Below are 22199 nucleotides of genomic sequence, written 5' to 3'. Positions count from 1 at the left end.
TAGTGATGCATTAAAAAAAATGAGAGAATGAACTAAAAATTTGAAGGGAAACATCCCCCTGTATTTATGCAAAGCCATAGACCAAATAGGCCTATTTGATGAGCCCACAAACTGAGTCGGTTCAGGCCCATCCCCTCCGTTGAAAATGAAAACACTGTGATCTACCCGGGCTGCCCGTAGAATCTGGGCGGGAAGCGAATTGAGAATTGGAGTTGGCGCCAAAAGTGGGAGAGTATAGCCCGCAAAAAGCGGTGATTATTCTTTTATCTTTCATCAACCCGTCGATTATACGGATGGTACTTTGTTGTGCACCTGCAATCCATTCAATCACAATCTCATTATACTCCATTTTTAGACTTGTGAGTTGTGTTTTGCCGTATTGTTTTTGAGACAACCGTTTCGTATTGTTACCTAAATAGTAAAAAATATTTTTGTTAATTTATCTATGTTTTTGGTTGTGTTTTTAAATATTAAAAAAAAGACTAAATTTCTACTGTAGTGTTACATTTTTCGTATATTGCAATACTACTGTAGTACTTGGTATTTGTATGTGTCCATATTCAACAATGATATTGTTAATCACACTTGTACTATTGCCACATTTAATTTGCATGAAAAATATAGAGTTGTTCGATAAAAACAATAAAATTTGAAAAAAGAGAGCAACTTCCTTTGCTGCTACAACTGCCAATCTGTTGAAAAGCATCCAAGTAAGACAGATTTCCATGCCAAGAGTAAGTAAAAGAAGCAATTGTTTATATAAAGGGAGGGGCTCCCTTTTCATGAAATCTGATAGTATGAAATACACCCAGTAAACTACAAAGGTCCAAGCTAAGACAATCTTTGAGCTTGAGCAAAATAATTGCATACTGTCTTGATATCTAATGAAGTGATACAATGAGGGAAGAGTGTACGAGTTTGGGACAGCTCAACGACGATGTAGTAAAATGCGAATACAGAGAACCCAGCAGGGGAGATTAACCATGCAAATATATATGTAAGTAGCACTGTTCCATGCCCTAAGGGACTCGGTCCAATTCCAGAAGTCATCTAATAAAATGTTACAAGCTCCACGGAGAAGTGCCTTCATCGTTTTGGCTGACACGTGGAACCTCAAGGGTACAGCCATTAAACACATCGGAACTAGTGGCAGGGCTCCAATTTGTGCTGTTGCATAATTTATCACAGACATGAGACAGAGTCCTATGAAAGCAGCAGTAACGGTCACAGCCTTAAGGAGAGTCCATTCCCTGATTTGCAGTTGGCTTGCACGTGAAATAGATAAAGAACCAGATGCTGCACATGTGAAGAGGAGCCCAACTAATGAAGACGCAATCCACATCAAAAGGTTGGTTAATGGTGAGGAATTAGGAAACTGGCAGAGAAAAAAGGAATTATTGTTACAATTGCACCCCATAAATGGACAATGAGAACAGTTTTCGCAGTGTGAAGCCAGTTCCATGCTGTAATAGTTGGGATTGATTCACCAGGATGAGATGGTTCCAAACTGACATCATCCTTCCCAGACTTCGATTTACTAGCATCAGAAAAGAGAGCAGCAGCAACCAATGGAAGTGGTGCAATGAGCAATGCAAAGGCAATCATGTATATCCCAACTGAAACAAACCTACTCGGCGATGTCATGAGATACAGAAAAAAGGACTGATGAAACTTCTCGAGAAGATTATTCACAGACCTTATGACTCCTTCAACCAATCTGTAAAGAAGGTGAACTCATCTTAGTGGAGGAACATAATTTAGAAATAAATATACGATAACTAAATAGAGCAAATAGGACAAGAAAATTGAAATAAGAGCAGAGAAAATTTATTAGCATCAGGCAAATGAATCACTAGCATTGCTTGGTTTAACTATATATGGGGACACAGGAGGAAGCACAAACTGACCTCCCAGCATGCAAAAGGAACAGAACCCTCTGACTTGACGAGAACCTTGGTGAGAATTCCAAAGTAATAGAATCAACTTGAAAATCACAGAAGGCACCATGTGGACCAGTTGGAACACCTAAAGCCTGATATAAATGACAGGAATGCAATCTAAAAGTGGATAAAGGGTAATGGCACCTTTAAGCCTTGAAAGAAAGTTGTTAAAACAAGTAGAAATTAATCCTCATAGGCCATTTGTAAGAACTATTTTCAAGAAGATTATAGAGAGGTTAAAAAAGTAGGTAAGATGATACATCAGTACTTCACATACATTGTAATGGCATCCATGATATTAAAGCAACTACCTGATTGTAAAGGGAACTAGCAAGAGTGGCGCAGCCTTCAACGTAGTCAGAAGCAGGGATGCCAAATTTCCAATCAGGATTTAAGCTCTTAGCAACCTTGCCGAGCAACTCCTGTAGTTCACCCAGGCTGTACAGCCACCAAGAATCAAGCAGAGACCAAATTTTCTCCACCCTCACTTGTAATCCCTGTCCATGCACAGCCAAATAATTGACAATGTTGATGAGGTCCAGATTTGGCATCTGCCCGTTGGAAGCTTCAGCATATATCTTGAGACCATCCTTCTCAAATCCTGTGCTTCTATCAGCGACCTTAATGACAAGCGCAGCTGCCGTTGTGCCAGCACGTCGAAAACCATTAGAAACCCCATTTCTCTTTACAGAAGTCAATTCATGCCCAAGAACACTACTTGCACCGCACATATCCTGATTTTTCTCCAAGTCACCACGTGATAGAGCATAACAATCTCTCAGCCATGCAGCAACTGCAGCATGTTCCCCATGTCTTGAATCAGCAGCAAGCCATATAATATCTTTAGCAAGCCAACTAACTCGAGAAAGCAGAGAGAATACTGAGTATGCGACGCGAAGAGATAATGCTTCACTAGTAGTGGTCTTGACAGAATTATAAGGTGTTACTATAACAATAGCTTCCTTCCCATCACCACGTGGAGCTCTTACTATTCCAACAGTATTGATCCCATAAGATGTACAACTGTAGTTTTCATGGACTATACCAACAGCAGGACCCAAGAAAAACTGCAGGGGGTGAAAATTATCAGATATTGGTTGGATTTGGTGATAACTAACTTCACCGCCTGATTCTATTATGTGCTTTCCTATCATCTCTGGAATTTCACTGCATGGAAATTTTACAAGGCATAAATCAAGACTGTGGATAAGTTCCAAGAGCTCAACAACTCTAACAAATGCAGGAAGAAGCTAGTCCAACAAATTCTAGAAGGCAATGACAATTTACTTTTTTCTAAACTAGTATGAGTGCTTGAAACATGGCCAAAATCATTCATGTATTGAGCTTTTCTAATTGAATGCTGTCCAGCTTGCCTTTGGTTTTTAAAGAATCAATACACCAACTCATCTCTCAGTTATTATGCAGATATTTTCTGAAACATATTTTCAGTCGTTAGAGGAAAATAGCCTTGTGATGCAAACTACTTCAAAAGTGGGCCACTCTATCATTGTATCTCAATTCTCAATATAGGTTTACATGTTGAGGAATACATCTGTCCTTAAATGCCAATTAGAGGGAAAATCTAGTTATGATTTCCGAGCTTAGATGAGTTGTTGTGGACAGAAAGTGAATTCAAAATTCAACTGGTGCAACCCAAATTTCTTTTTTCCTTATTAAAAGCTTTTGCCATCATATATGGACCACCTAACCACCAAAATCAACCAATGCAACCACCATCACTCTATTCTAAAATATCGTAAAAATAATGTAATTGGATAGGGTGAAGGAGGTGTGATAGAAGACAAATACTTGAGGAAGTGATGACCAGATGAGCATGTATAACGCCACAAGAGGGGGAAGGCATGTGATGATGGTGTTAGAAATTCGAATAGATTAATTGTAAGGGCATAACATGGAGAAAACGGATGAGGTAGATAGATTAGGATGGCCATAACATGACCAATTGAAAGCATAATAAGCACACACCTTTGGAATATATTCAACCCAAGAAATTATACAACAAAGGCATATAAGTAGACAAATATATGACACTGAAGCATCTGCAAAACCACAGCCTTGAAAGAAATACCTACGTGCCAGTGTTGGTAGAAATTGAATCTATACTCATTATCTTGTTTAGAAATATATGCCCATTTGAAGCATCAGCACTAGAGAGCATAGGGCTTGCAGAATCTACAAATTGACAGTGCAAAAGAAGGGAGAAACAATATCATCAGTGATAAAAATGAATGTAAAAAATCATGTTTTATTTCTTATTTGATGTAAACTATCAATAGTGTTAAATTGGCACAAGCTCAAGCATAAAACTGAAGCAGCAAAGTATTTAGAATAAACCACATCTACCAACAAAAATCAACTCAAAAGTCCTGATTTCAACAAACTGGGGTATTTTCTCATACAGCTCAAGATTGACATATAAACAATCACACAAACAAGTGATTTTAGTATGGATCACAATCAAATCCACAAAAAGTAAGTCGTGCTCTAAATCCACTACAAAATTATAAATGACTGCCGTACGGAATAATCTAGAGAGAGAGAGAGGTAACCTACTAGGCATTAACGCATTCTCCGAGATATAAGTGTTCTTGGCGAGAACAGGCAAAAGCAGGAGCGTCAAAACTCCAGCTACGCAACAAATGATGCTGAAAATTCGATTTCAAAATCAGTTTTAAGTTTCCTTCACTGTAAGGAACTACTCTAGTCTTGGCATAATTCTCGAAATCTACACAGATCATACCTGACTAAAAGACTGAGAAATGAGAAAAAGGCCGATCCGAATAATTGGGCGCGGCTTCGGTTTGACGACAGCTGCAACTTCCGCCATCGTCGATCGACGTCAAGCTTCCCGAGTCTCGCCACTCTCTAGCACACTGCAGCGATTCGGTTTAATTCTTAATAACAAACTTGCCTTTTTGAGTATAGATTCAGGGGTGGGGACAGTTCGGTTTCATTTTGAACCAATTGATTAATTAACCAAAACCAAATTAGCGTCATTACCTATACCGATTAATTAACCAAAACCACATCCACCCACACACAATCCCAATCAATTCCACGGCGCAAACCTTTTTCAGCATATGGGTATTCTAGTTGAGGCGTAGGAAAAAATAATTGAGGCAGAAAAAATTAAAGAGAAACAGAGACAGGTACCACAAATTAAAGAGTAAAAACAGAGACAGGTACCACAAATTAAAGAGTAAGAGCATCCATAACGGTGGCGGAAGAGCCGGCGTCCGTCCGCGCCGCTGGCACGGTGGTGTCTCGCCGCCGCTGTGCTCGCGCCAGCAGTAGGACACGTGGCGTTGGGCGATTAGGCAACGACATAGCCGTTGTCTTTAAATGTTTTTTTTAATTTAAAATCGGTTTTTAATTAAAAAAAACCGATAAAAATTTAAAAAAAAATTCACTTCCCAAAAAAAATATATCCGTTTATTACCGTTTTTACACCTTTTTAATTTTTTTCCCCAAAAAATACACACTTTCATCTATAAATACCACCACTTTCACAACCGTTTCCTAGTACGGAAACGGAATATTCGGCCCCTCCTCAAATCCAAGATTCGGCCGTTCCGGGTGGCTACCGGCCATACCCTATCGACGACCAAGGTGGGCGATACGGGTGGACACCGGAGCCTAGGCCGACCGCCCCCTCCCAAACTCCGCCGGCTCCTACTCGTAGCAGTGTCCGGACACCGTACACTCCGGCGGAAATGGGTAAATTGTTCAAGGCGTACTTCGAAATCTCCGAAGATGCGGCGGTTGGCACGAACCAATCCGGTGATCACTTTTGATGGCGTGTCTCTCGCCGGTACAATGCAAACCGGCCGCCGGGAACGATCGAGCGCAACGAGAATATGGTGCGCAACTATATCGGCCAAGCCAACGAAGAAATTGGCAAGTTCAACGGCTATTTCCTCTAGGAGACGCGTAATGCCGGGAGCGGCCGGAGCGAGGTCGACATCATCACTGCCGCGCTGAGCACCTACCAATCCATGAACGGCAAGTCGTTCAAGTATCACAACGTTTGGCAGGAAACGCGGTTCTACCCGAAGTATATGGGAGGCGTAACATCCTCCTCTAGCCAACGTCGGTATCTCTATCCGACGCCGGCTCCGAAGAAGTGGCTAGCCAACTCGCCGGAGCTAACTTGGGTAGCCCCGACGCCGAACCAAGCGGTTCCCGACCGCCGTCGCGCCGCGACTCATCTGCCCCCGCTCCCTATGTGCCACCTCCACCCCCGAACAACTCGCTGTGGATGCTCTTACACCAACTCAATATGACCGATAGGTCAACTATGACCCCCACGCAACTTCAAACGCACGAGACCATGATATTGGGTCTCCAAAAATAATTGGGGTTAGTGCCGCCGGATGAGTAGTCTTCCTCGGGTAATATTAGCCAATAATTATGTAATTTTTAATTTTTAGGAGTTTAATTATGTAATTTTTAATTTTAGTATTTTAATTATGTAATTTTTAGTATTTTAATTATGTCTTTTTATTTTATTTGTAATTTGTAATATTTATTGTGGTTTTTTAATGAATTTTAGTATTATGGAAATGTTTTTGTTTAATTGAATTTTAAATTAATTGTGCTCGTCCTTGCAGAAGAGCGCAGCTGTGGGTGTTGTGCTCTTGCCAGAGAGCAGGCAGAGAAAGTGGGGCCAGGCCCACAATCGTGCCGTTGGCAAGAGCACGGTTGTGGATGCTCTAAGGCTCTTGGCGTGGAAATGGTGGGAGTGAGGTGGCCGGTGGAATGGCTGGAATTCGGGAGACAGGAATAGACACCGGAGTGCGACCGTGCTTGCGGTGCCCCAGCCCATTGGCCATTGGTGTTCATTGATTTTGGACCGGTTCGAACCTGTCCAAATCCGGTTCATATTTTACAATTCAAATTGGTTTTGTAATATTGACTTCGATTATGTGGCTATATTAGTAATTTTTTCGTTAGTATACTAACATATTTGATTTAGCTATAATTGATTTAGTTATTAAATTATAAATTGTCATATTAGGTTGGAGGAAAATTCTTTTAGATAAGACATGTTTAACCATGTTCGTGGGGTTGGTTTGAACAGAATCAACTCAAAAAGCTCAAAATCGGATAAACTAGTCCCATGATTTAAACTACTAGTACTTGTAATTAATAAAACTACTAGCACTTGTAATTTATGATGTGTAAATATCTTTTACAGCACTTCATTATATTTCAGTGGAGTTCCTTTTACAAACCTAGGTTTGAATGCTTGTGAAATTTTATTTGTCAAAATCCAATATATTCATAAGAGCGTCCACTATGGTTAGGCGCGGCGGTGGGGCGGCGGATTATAGTGGAGAAGGTCGATAGCCGCGGGCTGGACGCGGCGAGGGGTGGGAGACGCGGCGGACGCGCGATCGCCGTGTGCGGGGCGATGTCGCGCCGAGGGGTGTATAGCCGCGCCTATAGGCGCGGCGGCTATAGTGGATTGAACCGCCGCGGCGATTTCGCCGGCAACGAGAAATTTGACGTTTTTCCACCATCCCCTCTATAAATACCACACCCCTCTACTTATTTTTCACCATTTTCACAAAATCCATCCACTCACTATCCACACAACTACTCTCTAAAAAAATGAATCGAGGAAACGACGACTCACCCGACTCTGAGGAATCGGGATATGACACCAATCCATCACAGCCGTCGGGTTTTGCCGGATATGGCGGGACTCCGTCCCAGTATTGGAATTGGAATCAATCTCCCCCACCGTGGGCATCGAGTCCACCCCTTCCTCCATCTCAGCCGTGGAGGTCCTTCTCCAACGAGAGAGAAGGAGGAGAAAGAGGAGAAGGAGGAGAAGACGACGACGAGGAAGCCGACTCCGACACCGAGTAGGCGGTGGCGGAATTTTTAGTTGTATTTTATTTTACATATTCGTTGTAACATTTTACCGGTTTGAAATACAACGAATATTCGGCCCTAATAATTACCTAGTTTTCTATTTATTTATAATGCGATTATTTTATTTATAAAATTTTGGGGCTATTGGAGGTGTCCACTATAGTGGCGGAAATAGAATTTTGGGGCTATGGACAACAAAACTGGGGCTATAGACAAAAACTGGGGCGGGGCTATTGGGCGTGTCCACCTTATAGTGGACACCCTAATACTACTATACAAAGTATTGCAATCATCACTTTCTTTCTGATGAAGTAATGATCAAAATTTTCCTTGCATAGTTTTCCTTGTTGCTTCACGCCTGGCCATCCACAACGCTGTCACTATATCGTCCCTTAAATTACTATTTGCAGGTTCACTGTACTTTTTTAATCAATCCCTTAACTAAAGGACGGAACCTGCAACCCTCCATCCCTTATCCGTCTCTTAAATTACTATTCATTCAATTCCATTTTTTTTATTTTTTTCCAACAAATTCAATTAATAAAAAACACACTTCATTAAAAAGAAAATAACATTACAACATAAAATAAAAATACAACTTAAAATTCAAAAAAATAAAAAATACATAATTAAAATCCTAAAAAAATAAAAATGACATAATTTAAAATACAATTTTATAGAAAATAAAAAAAAACTACTCCGCCGGCGAATCATCCCCCGGAGGAGGCGGTAGAGGTGCACCGAAGCCTTGAGGAGGCGGCATGCCAAGTTGTGCTGCCATAAACATAATTCCGTTAAGCCAGGCTTGGTATTGGGTGGGCGTAAAGCGGGAAGTGTCTGCCATTGTGGCGGTCATGTACATGGACATAAAGGAGTTCGAGGGTCCCCCCGAGCCCGAGCCCGAGCCCGCCTGGCTTGATTCGGCTCGGCCCCTCCTCCCTCTAGCCGCCTTCGCCGCATTTCTCCCTTGCGGCCGACGGCGCCCACGGGAGGACCCCCGACATCGTCTGCCGGGGTCTCCTCCTCCTGCAAGGCAAACTCTTGTGGCCCGCTGCCCGAATCGCCATCACCAGACGAGTATTGACCACTCGCCGTGCGCTTCGAGGTCGAGCCCGAGCTGGACCGCACACCGCCGACCCACCTTTCCTCGTCCCTGACGACCTCCCAAACATCATCATATTTGAATTGTTTGCCGGTGTCTTCGAAGTAGACCCACAAAGCCGACCTCAGAATGTCGGCTCCCGTGGCTCCGCTTTGGTAATGAGCCGCTTCATGCTTGTAGATGGCGCACAATCGTTTGACCTCTCTGTCGACTCGGTCAAAGTGAGCGCGGAGCATCTTATATGTGCGGCGGCGGGTCTTTTTCGGCTTAATCTCGTGGTAGGCCTCGCTGAACTTTTCCCAAAAGCACTTCCGGGGTTGTTGATTCCCTACGATGGAATCGTACGAGACGCTGATCCAGACATTGTACACCGCCAGCGTTTCTTTGGGGCCGTACGGATGCCGGCCTAGATCATCCTCCTCCTCCTCGTCCGCCTCTGCCCTGGAACTTCCCCCGCCTCGGCCTTCTTCCGGAGTGGGTTGAACCGGATAATCCTCCCGAATCTGGGAGAGTCCCTGCGAATACCGCGGGGCAGAGGGACGGATGTATGCATCCACATCAAATTGGGTGGTTGGTATCCCCGGCGTCGACGAACCCCTGGGTGCCCGGCGTCGACGAACCGGAACCACCCAATGTGTTGTACATGTTCCCCCAGTCGCCGAACGCGTTGAGATCCCACGAGCGGGAGCCGCCACCGCCGGAGTTTCCGTCGCCGGACATTTTGTGATGAGATGTTAGATGAAAATTGGAGAGGAAATGGAGATGATTTGGGAAGAATAGATGTGTAATTGTGGGTGAAATGAGGATGAATTAGGAGCTGATTCTGATGGAAAGGTTGCTGGTAACTGGTAAGGACTATGCATCTAATTGCAGTGTGTTCGTTACTCAAATATGCTCAGGACTGCTTGAACACATGTTAAGCTGTATTGCATGTGTATCTGTATTAAAGAATGTCTATCATAATTTATAAATAATATCCTTTTTTCTCACTGCAGGTACGGGTACGTCACACCTAGTGATGTCCTTGAATTAATAGATACACAAATTGGGAAGGGAGAAGTCATTGAGCGGCTCTGGAGGTTTGTGTTTTCTTCCTTGAACCAATGTCATGTTTAAAGCTGCAGGCTAGTTGAAGCTACTATTTCACTTCTCTGGCAAACAAAACTAAGTGATTTTCAAATATCTCTTTTGGTCGTAGCAAAAGCAGCGATGTTCTGAATGGTTTTGAATTAAATGTGCATTGGATCAACTACATCTCAAAGGCAAAAAGCTACATACATTCTGTTCTGCTTACTCATGAAAACTTTAAACAACATACAAAGCCAACTACCATATAGAAAACTTTAAACTTCTCATGATGAACTGGAAGTATTGTGGCTATTTTGCAGGGGGAAGATGGGTGTAGCTGTCAAAGAAGCTGAAAAGGTTGAGAAACCAAAGGTTGCTAATGGAACAGGCACAAACAACCATGAGCAACAGCCTCAAGAGGTTGGTACTGGAGAAACAACAAAAACCGTGGGAGGCTGTTGCCAAGGTGCTAATGGTTTCTCATGCTGCATGAATGAGGTTGTGGAGAAGACAGACAAGGAACAACAAGGACTCTCTGCCTGGACCGGGAAATGGGAGCAGCGTCAAGTCCTCACAACTGTCGCTGTGGTGGGTGCGGTGGCTACTATCGCTGTGACATATGGTGTGTACCATAGGGAGTATATTACCGTAATATCCAATAGGAAGTTGCATGCCCGTGATTTTATACAGATGCTGAAGGTTATATGAATAAATATCAGAATACCTGTGATTGCATTAGAGCCTCGGAAGATGCTGGTTGATACACCAATACTCAATGCTGATTTGACTTCCCCAATTGCGTAGCGGTATAACATTTGTGTGTGCGGTTGGCTAAATGACTGAACCATATATATAGTATGTCCTGTTTTTTGCTGAGTGGCATTACCGGTTATATACAATGGCTATGTTTTTTGTTTGTTTCTGTTCAAATTGCTCATTGCATGAAATAGTCACTTTCGAATTATGCATATATAAAGGATTTTTATGTTGTCAAAAAACTTCTGCTAACTATAAAGGGAGTTGATGTTTATAGCAGTAGCTCTCGGAAGCATTTGTGGGCAGCCACGACAAAAAACATGGTTATATTTTTTTGTCGTAGAAGATCAGCATTCATGGAGAGAAGTCTTAACTTGGGGATGCCGTTTTCTCGTAGAATAATTGTAGTGTAATTGCTCATCATTCAGTCGTTTTATTCTTGCGTACGTAGAGGAAAGTCTTCTGAATCATGATTACTCGACGTCACTAGAAGATATTACGATATAGTAATATAATTAAAAATCATATAGTTATAGACAGTAGACTTATGGTGACTATTTTTTTTTTGTTCAAAAAAAATCATGCCGTTATAGCACAATCATATTAGGTGGTGACGATGCTTCTGGGAGCATTTTTATTGGATGGATGGAGTGGGTCTGGGGTAGTGAGTAACGTTGGAGGATAGATTGGTAATGGTGGATAGATTTTGTAAAATGAGTGGGGTAGTGAGTAACGTTGGAAGATAGATTGATGGAGAGATTTTGTAAAATGAGTGAACGATAAATAATTATGACTCATCTACTCCTATCTTGGAGTTGTATGAATAAAAATTACTACCTTTTATTCTTATCATGTTTAGTTTATATCTTGTGTGTTCGGATTATTTGTAGCATCACACAAGTTTTTTTTTTTTTTTTTTAAATAAAAAACGCCCTTTGTGGGCGGGAGGTTTAGGCAGACCTTCAACCCGTAAATAATATCAAAATAAAATGTTCTACCAACATGATCTTAGCCCAAAAGTGACTAGGATCTAAACAAGAACATGAAGAAGCCAAATAGAGGTCCCACAGGTCGAGATCCTCCATACTATCAATTGGAAAAGAACTGACAATATATATACGAGGGAGAAACGAAAAATTATCAAAATCAACCACCAAAGAAGTTGGATCAACCCACGTCTCTACGTCGGAAACACACAAGTTATTTGAGTTAACATAATTTTATTAGGGTAATTATGTTAATAAGACGGTATCTGAATAACCGAATAAATAAATACGACAATTAGGAGGAATAAATGTATTTGTAATTTTTTTATTTCAAGTTTTAATAAAGCTATGATAAGAAGAAAAGTAGAAGGCTATGACAAAAATGGAATAATACTGGAGTACTAAAGTTGCACCAAAAAGCTCATTTGAAGAAATTCTGTGCCCCACCATATTTATTTCTCTGGAATAGGAATGTAATTTGTGTGTCACTATAATATTTTCCTCCTTCTAATAATAAAAGTAAAAACACATCATAAAAATTTCCAACATCTCTCAAATGAGAAGTAAATAATTCCACTATTATCTCTGTACACGAACAAAGCAATGCTCAACGGTAACTAAAAAAAAGCCAAAAAACTAAACAAATAAAAAAAAACTAAACCTAAAGATTCTAATTTGAGCCAAACAAGGAACATGAAATGCGACTAAAACTAACATCGATCATGTCCTAAGTTTGGCAATCATTTCCTCCACCATCTGTAGAGAAGTTCCAGCCCTATCAATCTTCCTCATCACCTCTTTAAACACCGCTTTCTTGGAATGCTTTCCTCTCGAAGAAGACGACGACAACGAACCATTGTCGTCGTCTTCTCTAAGCAACAAGAGCAATGCTTTAGCCTTCTTTCGAGCCAGCCATGTACCATCGATGCTCAACTGCAACAGCCCCGGCATCGCCCCTTCCCTCAAAATCAACCCTCTATATGTCTCCCTGCAGCTCTTGCATATCGCCAGCAGAACTCCTGCCGCGTGCTCCCTACACGCAGCTGTCCCCTCCTCCACCGCCTCCACCACCATCTCGATCGCCCCGTCCCTCTCACTCACCTATATATTATACCACACATTACAAAAAATTAGTCTATATATTTTTCATATATCAGTTTTATATTAAAAAAACTCGTGTAGTTCATTAGTAAGACTATTTTCTGTGGATATTTGAATATTCAATTTTAACACGAGAAAGCAAGAATATGTATGAAAATGGTTTTAATACCTGATTTAAAGCAAGCTGCGATGAAGAAACGAGCGATTCGAGCAAGGCCATCGCCTTCTCCACCAAATCCGACGACTTATCCGACTCGTACACCAACCGGATCAGCACGATTGCGCCGCCGCAGGCGACGATCAGAGGGATTATCTGCGGAGATGTGGACAGATTGTGCAATGTCGATACGACGTCGAATTTGGCCTGATTGCTACCGACGTTTTGGGAGAGAGAATCCAGAAGCTCGACGAGGAGCTGAATCGCCCCCGACGACGCGATCTCGAGCTTATTCCGAGAGCAGGAAGAGAGAATCAACAGCGCCGCGAGCGACAGCTCCATCAAGCTCTCATTCCGCCATTTAATGATCTTCAGCAGAGCCGGAATCGCCCCTGCCTCTGCTATCAGCAGCTTATTCCTGTAAATCAATTTCGAAGAAAAAGCCCTAATTTAAAATCAGATTATTCATTTTCACACATAAAACAGAGGGACAGAGAGATTGACGAACCTTTCACTTCCGAAGGCGAGATTGAGCAGAGCAAACAGAGAAGCCTCAATTGAATCGTAGTGTTGAGCGTGGAGCATCATAATCAACGGAGAAATAGCTCCATTTTCAGCTACTCTCTTCTTCTGCATTGTGTTTAGGTTCCCAATCGCTCTTGCCGCCGCAATCTGAGCTTCAGTTTCGCCGCATAGAAGGGCTTCCGCCATGGCTGCCTCCATGGTAGCCTATCTCCGAACGTTCTCTCTCAAAACATAATTTTGTATGAAAATGCGGTTAGTATGTATATGTAGAGTGTGATAATGAATAGAAGAGTGATTGCTTCAAGACGATGCAAGGTTGTTTTTTTTTCTGGGCTGCGAGGGATTTTATCTTTAAAAATTACAAATATATATTGTTTGAGTGGGAAGCAAAGCACTGCTTTATCTTTTTTGTAACTACCTTATGTGGGAATTGCCTTTCTTTCAATCTTTCTCCTTCTCTATTTTCACTTTTCCTATCCTAGCTTAATTTTGACATCAACTTAAATATTATTATATGCAGATACACATCATTAAAGCATACTAATATTCTTTACAAATTTGCATTCATTAATTAGTGCGTATTAATTCATTATCATTAATCACAATTATGATTTAATTACCGCGCGTCCAAATTCCAGATGCACCAAATTTCACTTATATAGTAATGCTTTTATGCATTATTATGATTTATGTGATACATCATGTATCTATTTATGACATTACCCTTACTAGTATATACAAAAATACTAATGATTTATATATTTATTTCTAATTCTTATACTCCGTATTATGATAAATGTGATAAATTAAAACTCATGTATTGCATTTATTTTTTAAAGAAATGCATAGACTGCAGATCTTAGTTAAAAACGATTATAATTAGAGTGCGAGGATAGTAAACGATTGGTATATAGTAGTATTCCTTATCGTTAGATAATAGAAAATCAAAGGACCACATTACTTATTTTTAGTTATCATTCAAATCTTAGTTCTTGATCCACACCCTATATTAGTATTGTATATTTCTATATATAGATAGGGGAGAAAAAATCGATATGTTGTACCCTATTTGTTACTACATATCACGAGTCTCGCTATCTTGTAGTGCACTCGTCAATCTATGTTTTTTTTCTTATGCATCATAAACCATTAGATTGTGACCATGATAATGAAAGAGTCACTACAATTAAAAAAACGGCTAATGATATTTTTAATACTATTAAAATACTAATTTATGTGTTTAATTATACCACCAATGCTTTAAAAAGTGTTTTTATTGTTAGTGTTCAAACTAAAATTAGTAGACACAAAATAAAAGTATCCTAATAAAGAAAAAGATTAAGATAATTTGCGGGAAGCTTTCTTTTACGTCTTAAAGTACTAGTTATTTTTAAAAAATTCACAACGCTAGTAATTGCGTGTCAACTTTTGTGTCCTTTAAAAAATACTAAGTTTTTTGTAGTGAGTGAGTTATTTTATTTATTTATTTTACTTTTAATTGGTTTATAGGAGTATATAAATTGCTTAAACACCAAAGTTTGATTTATTCTTTTTCCCATTAATTTTAAAGAGATAAATAAATATAATAAATCAAGCATTAATTGATTTGTATTAACATCTAAATCTAATGACTTTAGTTATATTCTTGAGATATTTATACTAATGAATAAAGAATTTTAATGACTAGTCATATTCTTAAGATATTTATAAAAAATATAATTGAATGGCTTCATATTCTTGAGATATTTATATAATAAAATAAGTAGAAAATTGGAAAATGTTGAAATGCAGCACACATATATTATGTAGTACATGTAACTACCAGTGGATTTAAAAATGCCTAAAATATTTTATCCAACCGGAGATTGAGCATAAATATAAGGCATTGGAAAAATAAAATAGTCAAAGCATCAGTTTCAGATTAAAAATGTTTTGAATGAATCGATACACATAAGAAATGTCATGGAATTGCTAAAAAATCTCACTAAATTGTGGTAATGGTGAGCATAGTTGGAGATATTTCCAAAGATTATCATGTCTTGGGAGTATTGGTTATGCAACCATGTCTGTGGTCCAAACTAGAATACCTTGAAAACACCAAAATATCATTATTCCCTATTTCTTTTGTTGTTTTATAATCAATTTATATTATCATTTCCACATGAATAGAGTAATATCTTATACTTGGAAAAAATCATTGGGATTGGAAAAACAAAAAAAGTAAAACATGATATCATATTCAATTATACTACTACTAAACAACATTGAATGTATGAAGGAGTAGATGCATAGATAGATAGAAAGATAGATAGATAGAAAAGATGAAGAAAGCATGGGCTCCTTTGGTCACATGGGCAAAGATAAATCATTATTGATAACTGTGAGAATCGAATAAAATAAGACGGAAAGGGTAAAAACGAGAGGATATTTTGGCCTTTATACGGCGGCGTATTGCTTGCTAAATTTAATACCAAAGTCAGTTGCTCTTCTCTTTGTAATCTATGGTGTCAGTGCTTTGAATATTTCCATATGGTGAGCGCCGCCGCGCCGCCTTATCATCTCTACTTGTTTCGAAATGCATTTGCAAATTGAGAACCGATTCCATAACAAAAAATATGTATGCTAAATTCTGTTTTTCCTAACCAAGTGTGAGATTGAAATTTATGGGACAAAATTAAAGATGAAGCGACAATGGTACGACATTTGAATAGTAATTTTTAAAAGAATAAAGCTATGCAGTCACATTATGGCCAACTATAAATTAATTAAATAACAAAAAAATTGATTTTTTTTAAAATTTTTAGTTTAATACTACTTGATTTTACTTTTATATCATCTTCATTATATGTTGTTCAACATATTAGTGTTGCTCTTTCGTAATTTTTGCTCAACTTATTACTACTGTCATTTCTTGATTGTTGCTCAACGTATACAGTAATTCGTGATATTAATGTGTTTTACGTAATGGAACTCAAAGATAAGTATCAACCCATAAGTTCATTCACACACATATAAGGCCATCCACAACGCCGTTCCTATACCGTTCTTATACCGTTCCTTAAACCACTATTTGAGGGCCCCACTGTACTTTTTTACTCCATTCCTTAACTAAGGAACGGAACCTGCAACCCTACGTTCCTTAACCATTCTTTAACCGTTTCTTAAATTACTATTCATTCAATTTCATTTTTTTATTTCCAACTAAATTCAATTAAAAAAACACACTTTATTAAAAAACAAACACACTTTATTAGATGGATGTACGTACGGGAGCGTCGTTGGGGCGTCGCGGCTTCGTCGGCATCCCGTCGTCGATCTTCTTCAAGTGATTGTTGCAATATTTGACGCATTTGTTCAAAAGGATCCATTAGTTTGATTAAATTTGGGAGAAGGAAAGCAGAGTTGATTTGAGATGAAAATTGGGGTGGAAATAGAGAAGAATAGATGTGTGTTTGTGATTGAAATGAGTATGAAATATGAGTATTTATAGAGTAAATAAATAAAAAAATATACAAAACGAATATAAAAAACGGTCACATTACCGTTGCAAAAATTTTTTTTTATTAAATTCGAATTTTTTTAAAAAAAATTGAATTATTGCGTCACTGGGACGAAGCCCACTCGCGGGGCAGCGAGTGGGCTTCACGCGTCGAATGGGAGGCCGCCACGTCGCCTCGGCGCGTGGCAGAACGTTTCGTTCCGCGTTCCTCCGGAACGGAACGCGACACGGCATAGGAACGGCATGGGCACGGAATGGCGACGGAACGGAGCCTGCAACGCGTGCCGCGGCGGAACCGTTCCGCCGGAACGGCATAGGAACCGCAACGGCACAGCGTTGCGGGTGCCCTAAGTTTATATCGGTAATTCTAATTTTTTTATACATGTAAATGGACTAAATTAACTCTTTATGGCCGGCTACATTATGGCCATTTAGCATCACTCTTTTCAAAAATATTCAACTCAGCTGTCCTGTTTCTCCTAAGCAATGTTCCCAAATAAACACTTCTCGCACCCCGACATAATCTCCTTCTCGCACCCCGTTCTTTCTCAAAAATCACACAATCATTGACATTTAATTTCAACAATTGTACAAAAAGTAGAAAGGGAATTGAACTCTGCGACGACTCCGTTCTTGTCCATCCACACTTACTCCATAACCAATAGTCTTATTTTTTTCATTTTAATTTGTTTACGAAAATCAATATTGTTCTATTTTTTTTGGCAAGTTTCTGAAAATACATTATCTCAATGCATCAATTATTTAACTAACCCATGGCTTTTTTCCTATATCTCTTCTACTTTTTCATCTTCAACTAACGATGTTTCAATCAATTTTAATTCTCTTTCATACTTTACTAATTCTATATTTCCTCTATTCGTAAAAATAGCCTCATTTTGCATTTTGGCATGTGCACCAAACTTTCTTACCCATTTTTTTTCTCATACTTCACTAATTGTGCATTGAATCTCGATCATCCACTGATCCATATACGAGACTATTTTATATGGACGAGAGTATCAATAAAATTGGTTTCATGATTTTCATCAATAGGAAGAGGATTTTATTTCTGAAGAAAATTACTTTTGGTACAGAGGCCCAGATAAATAAATGAGGCCCAACAGAACTTAAAAAGGCCCAAGTCAAATACAAGTTCACGAACTTTTGTAATTTACATTTCCCACCCTGTTTCTGCCCAAATATATATAGCATCCGAATCCGAATATGAATGATCAGATTAAAAACCGTCACCATCACCAAATTTCCAATTCCCATAACTGCTTTTGATTACTGCATGATTTCATTTTCAGTACGTGAAGCAAAGTAGATTTGTGAAATCCTCCATTTGATCGTCGAGTTTCTCTCGTGGAGTTCGAATTTTCAGATCGCACTGAGTGATCACCCGATTCCGTAGTTATATTCGATTTTCAGGTGCGGAATCCTGAATCTAATTGATCCGTGATTTTATCAATATTTTCTCGATTCTAGCTCGATTCTCACTTTTCTTTTGGTGTGTGTTTCTCATTTCATTTTGTATGCGTAGGCGGAGGACCGCGCATTCTGAGGAATTTAAAGGAGAAATTGCGAAAATGAACCGCCAGTCGTATAGTTTCATCCATGAACGTGATGCATCGCCGAAGCTTCTTCTGTCGGAGCCCAGCGGTTACACTGCGGAGGTTCGTCGTGTTGTTTATTGTAATGATTTTTGCTATTTCCTTGTTAAATTATGGTACTGTTTTCATAGTGGAGTGTGATTATCTTTGATAAATCTTTTGAAGTATAGGTTCTCATAGTGGAGTGTGATTATCTTGATAAATCTTTTGAAGTATAGGTTCTCATAGTGGAGTGTGATTATCTTGATAAATCTTTTGAAGTATAGGTTCTCATAGTGGAGTGTGATTATCTTGATGAATCTTTTGAAGTATATGTTCTCATATTGGAGTGTGATTATCTTGATAAATCCTTTGAAGTCTAGGTTCCCATATTAGAGTGTTAAGTATCTTGATAAATCTTTTGAAGTATAGGTTCTGTAGTCCTTCATGGCAAGATTTTTTTGTTTCTTTTTCATATGAGCTTGCATACGAGCCAATTTGATGATTTGTAGATTGTGTGGTTTGTGGAAGGCGTTGAAAAACTTGGATTCAAGTCACTACGGATAAATTTGTTTATGTGAGGTTTAGAAGATTACAAAATTTGGATAACAGATTTTGACACACCACTTCTCCATTTGGGCTGGATTGTGTCATAGCTCCATAATTCGGGACTGTAAGTAGAAAATTGGCATGATTTGTTTGTTTCTTTTTCATATGAGCATGCATACAGGCCAAGATTTGAAGTATAGGTTCTGTAGTCCTTCATGGCAAAAGCATAGTTTTCATTTGAAGTATAGGTTCTGCAGTCCTTCATGGCAAGATTTTTTTGTTTCTTTTTCATATGAGCGTGCATACGAGCCAAGATTGATTATTTGTAGATTTTGTGGTTAGTGGAAGGCGTGAACCATTGAAAAACTTGTATTCAAGTCAGCACGAGGGATGAATTTCTGAATGTGAGATTAAGCCATGGTATGCAGGAAGATTGCAAAACTTGTTAAATAGATTTTGGCGCAACACTTCTCCATTTGGGTGGGATTGTGTCATAGCTCCATAATTCAGGACTGTAAGTAGCAAAAAATGGCTTGGTGATGGTAATGATGATTATGGTAGTATGTTTTTGAGATGCGGGCTTTCAATTTTCTAGAAAAATGACTGGTAGTGAATCTTGATCAAGATATAATAGAATGTGTTCACTGGGTGCAAGTTTTACACATAGAAAGATGAATTTTGTAGTTTTAAACTGGTGTAGAATAAGACTAGCTCTCTGTCTAACCAGAGGGTGGATTTCTGCATGATGGTCGAGGGGAAATGTAACTCTAGCTTTTTATTTGTGGTCCCAGATTCTCTTGTTTGGTGCGCAAGTGGTTTCCTGGAAGAATGAGAGAAGACAAGAGTTGCTCTTCGTCAGCAGTAGGGTGAGTTTTCAAGTTTATGAATGGCATAATTGCATTATGTAGATTAGAAGATGTTGTATTTATCAGCATCAGCTGAAAATAATTTTAAAAAAGAGTATAAGTCTATGAGAGTTACCCAGGATATTGACGACAACTGTTATTTTAAGAGTTGTACATCTCTTGTTGTGTTTTAGGCTGCGTGGAATGTGTCAAAAGCCATAAGGGGTGGCGTACCTATTTGTTTTCCACAGGTTAGTTTCAAACCTGTGTAAATGTTTTACATCTATCACACTGATTGGATGCATTCTTATACTTTGATTGCACTTTTAGTTTTCGAATCTTGGTACGCTGGAGCAACATGGATTTGCAAGGAACAGGTTATGGTCAGTTGACAAGTCTCCTTCACCTTTGCCTTCGCCTTCAACTTCGACTTCAACTTCAACTTCAACTTCAACTTCGACTTCGACTTCGACTTCAGGCAGTACTCCGTCAACAATAGATCTCGTTTTGAAGTCCACTGAAGATGACCTGAAGACTTGGCCACACAGGTGAGGGTGCAAGTAATGTTATTTTCCTTTAGTAAGCACTAAGTAGTAATCTAGAATTTTTGGTCTTATGTTTCAATGGTGTTCTGCTTCTATATGCAGATTTGAGTTGCGTATACGTATTTCTTTGAGTGCTGGAAAGATCACATGGATCCCTCGCGTGCGGAATACTGATAGCAGGCCATTCACTTTCACATTTGCGCTGCGTAATTACATGCCTGTTTCTGATATCAGGTTTACCTACCTCATTCCATTATTACTCTTGCTTTTAAGTTAAAAAATATCATGACATCTGTTCTGTAGTATAATAATCAGTCCATAATAGGTTCACATTAGTTTATAGCACATTGATGAGCAACTCAATCCTTACTTATACTCCCAGTTATTATACCTTCGGATAGGTTGAATGATGCCATATAATTTTGCAGTGAAGTGCGTGTCGAGGGCTTGGAGACGCTAGATTACTTTGATCACTTGTTGCAAGGAGAAAGATGTACTGAACAGGCGGATGCAATAACTTTTGACGGTGAGGTAATGCTTTTAATCTCACCCTCATTTTTCCTGTTTTATGTGCCTGCATTTCGATTTTTGACTAGTCTAGGACCATGTTGTATTACTTTGGCCACTCATTATTTCTTATCTTTTGTTATGCAAAATCTCACGAAAGGAGCATTTGAGTTCAAAAGTTATATCATGCTGCATTGTGTGTCTTTTTTTGGAATTAAAAACCATATGCAGTCACTTAATTGTTTGTTATCTGCTTCTTCATAGGTCGACCGAGCCTATCTAAGCACACCGTCGAAGATAGCTGTAATTGATCACGAGAGGAAAGTGACATATGAACTCCGCAAAGAAGCCATGTGTGATGCAGGTATTTTACTTTATTTACACTTGGGTTTAACATTGAAGACCTAGTTTTGTGGGCACTTTTATTAAGAGAAGGTTGTGATATGCAGTTGTGTGGAACCCTTGGGATAAGAAAGCAAAAGCTCTGCCAGATTTAGGTGATTCAGATTACAAAAAAATGGTATGTGTGGATTCAGCAGTTATCGAAACACCAATAGCCTTGAAACCCGGTGAAGAGTGGAAGAGTCGACAAGATCTGATATACGTCTCCTCAAGTTACTTCAGTGGGACGCTGGATCCTTCAAAAGTTCTCGGCTACATGGGAATGAAGTAATGGATATTCATCTGCACAAAAACACTTCTTGTTTAGCATTCGCTCTGTATATGCTAATCCATATTCATGTCCAATGATGCTCCTCCTCTTTCGATCTATAAGATACGAGAAGCATCAATGCGGTATTGACATTGATACAAATGAGTGATTCTTCATTCGAGTTTATGGAGTAACAAAGATTGCAACTTTTGATATGCGGCGTATTCTTACATTTACAAGTTGGGTCATCAATTTTATATTTTGATTTTATTTGGTACATGTTGTCACTTTTGTTCTATTTGCATCACTGAGCATGACGATAGGTGTCCTTAGAACATTGGTAGTCTTGCTATCATAAAATCAAGATGGAAATATAAGTGGTGTTGCTAATATAAAACCAAGATAAAAACAGAGATTTAAAATATCTATATTGTTGTTTGTGAGATAAAGAAGATCAAAAACTGAAAAGTCACG

General features: G+C 39.1%; 3 protein-coding genes and 1 pseudogene across 3 annotated transcripts; 2 read left to right on the top strand and 2 right to left on the bottom strand.

Moving 5' to 3' along the window:
- Positions 1-735: 735 nt before the first annotated feature.
- On the bottom strand, positions 736-5123 carry LOC121749675 (annotated as a pseudogene).
- Positions 5124-9769: 4646 nt separating this feature from the next.
- LOC121749104 lies at positions 9770-10719 on the top strand. Its single transcript, XM_042143707.1, has 3 exons — positions 9770-9858; positions 9939-10022; positions 10332-10719. Exons 1-3 carry the CDS (start codon positions 9770-9772, stop codon positions 10717-10719), a joined length of 561 nt encoding a protein of 186 aa, XP_041999641.1.
- A 1573-nt stretch (positions 10720-12292) lies between these two features.
- LOC121747165 (U-box domain-containing protein 3-like) lies at positions 12293-13975 on the bottom strand. Its single transcript, XM_042141161.1, has 3 exons — positions 13520-13975; positions 13024-13429; positions 12293-12854 (listed from the first exon to the last, which is right to left on the bottom strand). The coding sequence occupies exons 1-3, from the start codon at positions 13732-13734 to the stop codon at positions 12474-12476; spliced, it is 1002 nt and encodes a 333-aa protein (XP_041997095.1). The 5' UTR covers positions 13735-13975; the 3' UTR covers positions 12293-12473.
- A 4306-nt stretch (positions 13976-18281) lies between these two features.
- On the top strand, positions 18282-21909 carry LOC121748917 (putative glucose-6-phosphate 1-epimerase). Its single transcript, XM_042143492.1, has 9 exons — positions 18282-18466; positions 18579-18711; positions 19968-20042; positions 20216-20272; positions 20352-20569; positions 20669-20800; positions 20995-21097; positions 21338-21437; positions 21523-21909. Exons 2-9 carry the CDS (start codon positions 18625-18627, stop codon positions 21744-21746), a joined length of 996 nt encoding a protein of 331 aa, XP_041999426.1. The 5' UTR covers positions 18282-18466; positions 18579-18624; the 3' UTR covers positions 21747-21909.
- Positions 21910-22199: the final 290 nt, after the last annotated feature.

The sequence above is a fragment of the Salvia splendens genome, chromosome 9 (genome assembly GCF_004379255.2).
Source record: "Salvia splendens isolate huo1 chromosome 9, SspV2, whole genome shotgun sequence".
NCBI classification, from domain to species: domain Eukaryota; kingdom Viridiplantae; phylum Streptophyta; class Magnoliopsida; order Lamiales; family Lamiaceae; genus Salvia; species Salvia splendens.
The sequence above is the reverse complement of the archived record's forward strand: the minus strand, read 5'-3'. Positions and strand labels throughout refer to the sequence as shown.

What these genes read in the sequence shown, in the direction of transcription:
- LOC121749104 (XM_042143707.1), top strand. Translation starts at nt 9,770, where the DNA reads ATGGAAAGGTTGCTGGTAACTGGTAAGGACTATGCATCTAATTGCAGT. An exon ending in TCAGGACTGCTTGAACACAT is followed by an intron (nt 9,859 to 9,938) that starts GTTAAGCTGTAT and finishes TTCTCACTGCAG; the next exon opens with GTACGGGTACGTCACACCTA. An exon ending in GTCATTGAGCGGCTCTGGAG is followed by an intron (nt 10,023 to 10,331) that starts GTTTGTGTTTTC and finishes GCTATTTTGCAG; the next exon opens with GGGGAAGATGGGTGTAGCTG.
- LOC121747165 (XM_042141161.1), bottom strand. Translation starts at nt 13,734, where the DNA reads ATGGAGGCAGCCATGGCGGAAGCCCTTCTATGCGGCGAAACTGAAGCT. An exon ending in CTCGCCTTCGGAAGTGAAAG is followed by an intron (nt 13,430 to 13,519) that starts GTTCGTCAATCT and finishes ATTGATTTACAG; the next exon opens with GAATAAGCTGCTGATAGCAG. An exon ending in CGCAGCTTGCTTTAAATCAG is followed by an intron (nt 12,855 to 13,023) that starts GTATTAAAACCA and finishes TATAATATATAG; the next exon opens with GTGAGTGAGAGGGACGGGGC.
- LOC121748917 (XM_042143492.1), top strand. Translation starts at nt 18,625, where the DNA reads ATGAACCGCCAGTCGTATAGTTTCATCCATGAACGTGATGCATCGCCG. An exon ending in CCAGCGGTTACACTGCGGAG is followed by an intron (nt 18,712 to 19,967) that starts GTTCGTCGTGTT and finishes TTGTGGTCCCAG; the next exon opens with ATTCTCTTGTTTGGTGCGCA. An exon ending in AGAAGCCATGTGTGATGCAG is followed by an intron (nt 21,438 to 21,522) that starts GTATTTTACTTT and finishes TGTGATATGCAG; the next exon opens with TTGTGTGGAACCCTTGGGAT.